At 33.5% G+C, this 6,030-nt stretch overlaps 1 protein-coding gene across 3 annotated transcripts in view; it reads right to left on the bottom strand.

Moving 5' to 3' along the window:
• Positions 1-6,030, bottom strand: part of NCAM2 (neural cell adhesion molecule 2) — a 552,904-nt gene that overhangs the window by 254,292 nt on the left and 292,582 nt on the right. For 2 of the 3 annotated variants that reach the window (XM_011926523.1, XM_011926524.1), the window contains exon 2: positions 173-247. The exons of the other annotated variant lie outside the window; for it this stretch is intronic. In XM_011926523.1, coding sequence (XP_011781913.1) covers positions 173-247 — 75 coding nt within the window. The remainder of the gene's footprint in view (positions 1-172; positions 248-6,030) is intronic. 3 annotated transcript variants of the gene reach the window in all.

Consider the following 6,030-nt stretch of genomic DNA (forward strand, 5'->3'; position numbering starts at 1 on the left):
CTGGGAGACAGAGCGAGACTCTGTCTCAAAAACAACAAAAACAACAACAACAAAAAAAGTAAGATGTTACTGTTAGAGAATTGAGTTTTTAACTAGTTAAATTTAGTCAATGTATTTTATTAATATTTTAACAGAAACCAAGTTATCTGAAGATATTTGTAGAAATACATACCTGTACATGTGAAGAATTTAGATTCTCCCACACTAAGCTCTACTTTGCTAAGTGAAATTGTCACTTGAAGAAGAGCTGAAAAAAAAATTGAGAAACAATTAATGGTGATTTTTAAACAAGATTTGTAGTAAGATTTTAATGCATGATGTGTAAACCATGTGGTCCAAATGCTGATTATTTCCCCCAAATTTTTTATAACCTATAAAGAAAAATGTAAGTTTTGTAAAACATGATCTATCATTATACATGTTACTTTATTATGCATTTAACAATCAGACTAAATACAGCACTTAGTCAAGATGATAGTTTAAAATTCGGTTAGTCAGGGTAAATGAACAATTCACACTCCGACAATCTATTCCTTATTCAGAGATTAGGTCTTATATGTGAAAGCATATTGGGCAATAGCCAAAGATAAATGTTTGCCCAACAGTTGCATAAATCCTATACTATCATTATAACAACTACAGAAACACACACACACTCACATATGTAAATTAACTACATGTAGACACCTACTAAAAAAATGTCTGTGAATGCAGGCATACAAAGGAAAGAAAGCACTGCACAGAGTAAGATGAAGAAGCACTGATTTTCACAAGATCAATAAGTGAAGTGAAGGATCCAGGACAATAAAAGAGAGGAGATGCCTGATACTTTAAATAACCTTTTTTGTGAAATTTGAAATAAAATACTTGAATATCTAGAATTTTAGAAGATAAAGTGTTATTTTAATATGAATTGACGTATTTCTAACAATATGGTAGAAAAGAGAGCATGACTACTTTCTAAACTCCGTCTCACCTTCCATGCGTTCAAATGCATGTAGTTGAGCTTTTGGCAAAGTGACAAAGCTGCAAGAGGTAAATAAAGGAAGATCTGAAACTAGAATACACACCTGCACTGGGAATTTATTGATCATAGTAACCAAAACGCTATTTCAGTGAACACAGACTACACACAGATAGGATCCAAGTGTTCCCAGAACAACAAGCTGCGACAGCACACCAGATAACAACCATGCCTGTAATCCCAGCACTTTGGGAGGCCGAGGAGGGCAGATCACAAGGTCATGAGTTCGAGACCAGCCTGGCAAACATAGTAAAACTCCGTCTCTACTAAAAATACAAAAATTAGCTGGGTGTGGTGGCAGGACCCTGTAATCCCTGCTACTCCAGAGCCTGAGGCAGGAGCTTGAAGCCGGAAGGCGGAGGTTGCGGTGAACTGAGATAGCGCCACTGTAATCCAGCTTGGGCAACAAGAGTGAACTTCCGTCTCACAAAACAAAAACAAAAAAAGAACACCAGGCAACACTGGACTGGAATAAGATTTACAATCAAGGGAGGGTATAAAATCAATCAACCCAATGGTGAAGGGAAATTACAAGGAAACCTGCCTCCCCCAAGCTGGGAAGGGGGAAAATGTTTCTCATTGGATAAACCAGAAGTTCTGCCATATCCCATGTTTGGGATTTTAATTATAGACATGTATGCTTTGGAAAACCTCAACCTGAGAAAAACTAAAAAGTAGTCTCATATGTAGGACTCACAGCTAAGTGATAAAAACAATCACAAAAACCATTCAGAAGAACCATACCATAGGCCCATATTGGCCCATAATGTTATAAATGAGGCTGTCTTCAACCTCGGGGTATATTCTGACATTATAAAACACATGGTGAAATAAGGCCCATAAGCTGGTGTCAGTTGAAACAGCAAATAGGAGAAATAAACCCATGAAATTTCAACTAACATAATTTTTATGCTAAAGATATAACACAACTACGATGAAAGTATTTAAAGAAATAAAATGTGTAATCAAGAACAGGAGGAAGGAACAACATATTTATTGAGAAAAAAAATAAACTGGTAATTATGCTGTTTAAGCTCTTTAAAACATGTTTCCTCACACTCTCCATCTTAAATTGTTAAATTCCCTCCTCCTTTCCAGAAACATCTCTGGGAAACTTGGGCAGGGTCTACGTGACTTTCCTGGGTCCTATTTTATTCATAATTCACCAATACTCAGAGAATGGTTGTGATATTATAGAGGCTCAATAAATGTTCAAATATATCTAATGTTTCAGAAAGAAAAAGAAAAGTGCAAGTCAGAAAGAATAAGAAAAGTAGGCAAGGGAAAAAGAGAGTTTAGGTACTTTTTCCCTTGCCTACTTTTGACTCTCTTTTTCCCTTGCCTACTTTTCTTATAGATAAACCATTAATGCCAATTCCAATGAAAATTCAGATTTCTTTTTCCTTTAAATAAGTAACTAATTTTCTTTTTGAAGTCAGCTTAAGTGGAATGAGGTCAACAGAGGCAAAATGCAGAACTCAAGAAATTTGAGATTGCCCTTAAAAGAAGCTTGAATCTGAAAAGATGTACAGGGTTACTGGAACCCAGAATTCTGGGCAGTAGGGCATAGATTTTATAAATTCAGAAGACTTGAGAATGTTTATGGATAGAAGGGAAGGAAGCAGAAAATAGATTACAAGTTTGAAAAAAAGGGGGAAATTATAATTATGTGTTTTCTCTTTTCTTTCCTCCCTTTACTTTCTTCTTTAAGATATAATCCCCTAAAACTGTACTTTCTCAAAATCTAATCTTGCAATCTGCAACCTGCAGTTAACATTAGCGTACTTTAATTTTGAATTTTCTATATGCAAACCAAACACAATCCTCTAAAATCAAAATTTGCTCACTGTTCACTATCCCATTTTTAGTCACCATCAATCAGTTTCCAAGCATTGCCAATATAAACTACTTGTATGCATTTTTTAAATTTTTAAATACATGCACTCATTAATTTTAATTCAATATATTTCATCTACCAGTGCATATCTTTTTCTCACTTTTGCCTCTTTCATCTCTTTTCCCTCTAATGTATTTCTCAGGCTACTGCATGCATATATTTCTAAAACTATGTTTAATTTCACTCTAAAAAATCTTCAAAATGGATTTAATTTGTCCCTTACCATACGAATTATAATTGGAAGGACAATTGCTTTTCCAAGTTTATTTGCTATTACTCATTTCCAATGCTATGATCACCTAGGATTCATTCTCTCTCCTCTCCCCACCAACTGACTCACACTTGCCCACCACTGTCCATTTGCCCAAACTGTTTTGTCTGTTCTAATCTCCTTTTTTTATACAACCCCTCATGACTTCCTACTTTCTATCTTCAAAGAAAACATAAAATGTCATGAACTTTACAAAACAGTGTGTGATAGACCCATCTATGGTATCAACAAATAAATATCTTGGATCAGTAGGAATTTCCATTACACAAATAAAACATATTTTGTTGATCATTCTATTTGGTTCTCTACCTTATTTAAATATAAATTTCTGGAACTGAGGGCTCATTCATCAAACTTTATTTCTCCCAAACTAATAATACATGAATGAATGGCAGAATAATTGACACTTACCAAGAGCTAATCGTGTGCTGGGTACAGAACACCGACTGCATTAACAACATATAATTTTGGAATGACTTCATGTAAGGATTTCAGAGCATCTAAGAAACGTGTGCGAATTATTACTTAATGCCGACCACTGACCTTAGGAGTAAATTTGCTTTTCTAAGGAAGGGTTTATAAAAAAGACAGAACTTGAAAGATATAGAAACTTTAAAAGTCAAATACAGTTCTAAAAACTGTTTATACTGATTTGTCGATGTACATGAAAAATAACATTAATTCATTTTAATAAAATAAAATTGACCATGGAATTAGTTAATTTATATTAAATATCTGGTTAATTTTTAATTCAGTACCAATCACCAATGCACATATTAATTAAGACATATTATTCATGGACATTTTGGTGACTGGGCACAATGATATATTTCATTGCTATATATGTTTAAAATATATAAAGAAAATATAATTCTCCACTTCACTATATTTCCTAAAGACCAAATTTGCTCTAATTGAACTATATATATATATATATATATATATATATAAAAACATTGACATATTAGTAAAAACCTACAGAACTAAAATTTGAGGTCGTGCCTTAATTATTGCCCTAGTGGCTGATTTTTGACCCACATCAATATAATGTAGGTGATGAGTTTATCACCTATAGCAGTCAGAAGAAAACTAAATGGTTTCCTAATGTCAAAAAGTTATGTTTGGAGAAAACTGTCAAGAATGAAACATCTGATAGCTATCTATAAATATCATCACAAATTTCTTACTTAAGGTAAGGAAAAGTTTTAAACCAAAGGACTCAAAAGTAAATGCATGATAAATATATATTCTCTGTAAATAAATCCCAAAGAATTGCATGAAATAACAATCTTAAAAGTAGAGTTGGGTTAATTAAAAATTATGTACCATACTCATAAGTATTTATTAACTATATGTATTTTGCAAATCCCTTTTCTAAATATGATAATACACAAAAATAGCAAGAAATACTTTCTAATATCAAGGGGTTTAAGATGCATTTGTGAGGACTATGGGGTACATAAAATTATGAAAAACAAAATAAGATGGGTTGTATCAATTTTGGCCATTATAAAATTTATGATCAAGAAGACTTTATAGAGGAAAATAAAACATAAAAAATAAAAAAAAATGCCATAGATATTGTTATAAAAGGGAAGAAAAGAATAAGGGCATTCCACAGTGGGTAAGGCAGACGTGTTCAAGGAATATTTAGGAAGTAGATCAGTATAGACAAGGTTCATCTCATCTAGAATATTGTTGAAATATTGGAAAAATAGTTTGGAAAATACTCAGGAGAATATCAGAAACAACTGACTTGAATTTTTGTCCATTAATTACTTATAAATAAAAACTTTCATGATAAAATTGGCATTTAGTAAAGATTGGTTGTGAGGTAAAATTACTGACAAATTGAATGAAAGGAGATAAAAACACGAGGGTATGTTGTGATAAATATATGAGTTGACTTGTGGCAAAGAATATGAAAAGGTAGAGAACAGATGTAACAAAAGATTCAAGGTAAGTTACATCTGTGATCAGTTAAAACATTAGTGATAAAGGAGAAAAAAGTCAAAGACGTTACGATTTTCTACTCTGTTAACAAAATGGTTATTGATACGACAAAGAATTTCACTATGGAGTGTTTACCTCCGAGAACGGTAGGGAGACAGAATTTTGGGTATTTCTCATAATCAGCTAATGGAGGGAAAAATATAAGGCCACAAATTTATTTATTTTTTCTTTTTCTTTTTTTTTTTTTTTTTGAGGCGGAATCTTGCTCTGTCACTCAGGCTGCAGTGCAGTGGCGCGATCTCAGCTCACTGCAAGCTCCACCTCCCGGGTTCCCGCCATTCTCCTGCCTCAGCCTCCCAAGTAGCTGGGACTATAGGCGCCGCCACCTCGCCCGGCTAATTTTTTTGTATTTTTAGTAGAGACGGGGTTTCACTGTGTTAGCCAGGATGGTGTCGATCTCCGGACCTCATGATCCGCCCCCCTCGGCCTCCCAAAGTGCTGGGATTACAGGCGTGAGCTACCCTGCCTGGCCCAAACTTATTTTTTAAATAAAGATTATTTCTCAAAATAAAACATAGGTAACATTATATCAAAGAAAATCAATATCACAACAGAAATTAAATAAATATTTATAATATAAGCACCCAGAGCAAACAGTCAAAAGAGATTTTTAAAATTTATAGCAATATAAATATAATGAATGTATTAGCATTTCTAAGTTCCATCAGGGTACCAAGAGCCCTTTGCTATTTGATACAACATTTAGCAATGGCATTTAAAATGAGTTTATCACTTACAGAGATTTAAAAACTGACAACTGAAACAGTCTTCTAACCGTCTGACACAACACCTACTTTGGTTCACTAAGAATTTCATGAGACATGC

This window comes from Colobus angolensis, unplaced genomic scaffold, assembly GCF_000951035.1.
Source record: "Colobus angolensis palliatus isolate OR3802 unplaced genomic scaffold, Cang.pa_1.0 Scaffold69, whole genome shotgun sequence".
NCBI lineage: Eukaryota > Metazoa > Chordata > Mammalia > Primates > Cercopithecidae > Colobus > Colobus angolensis.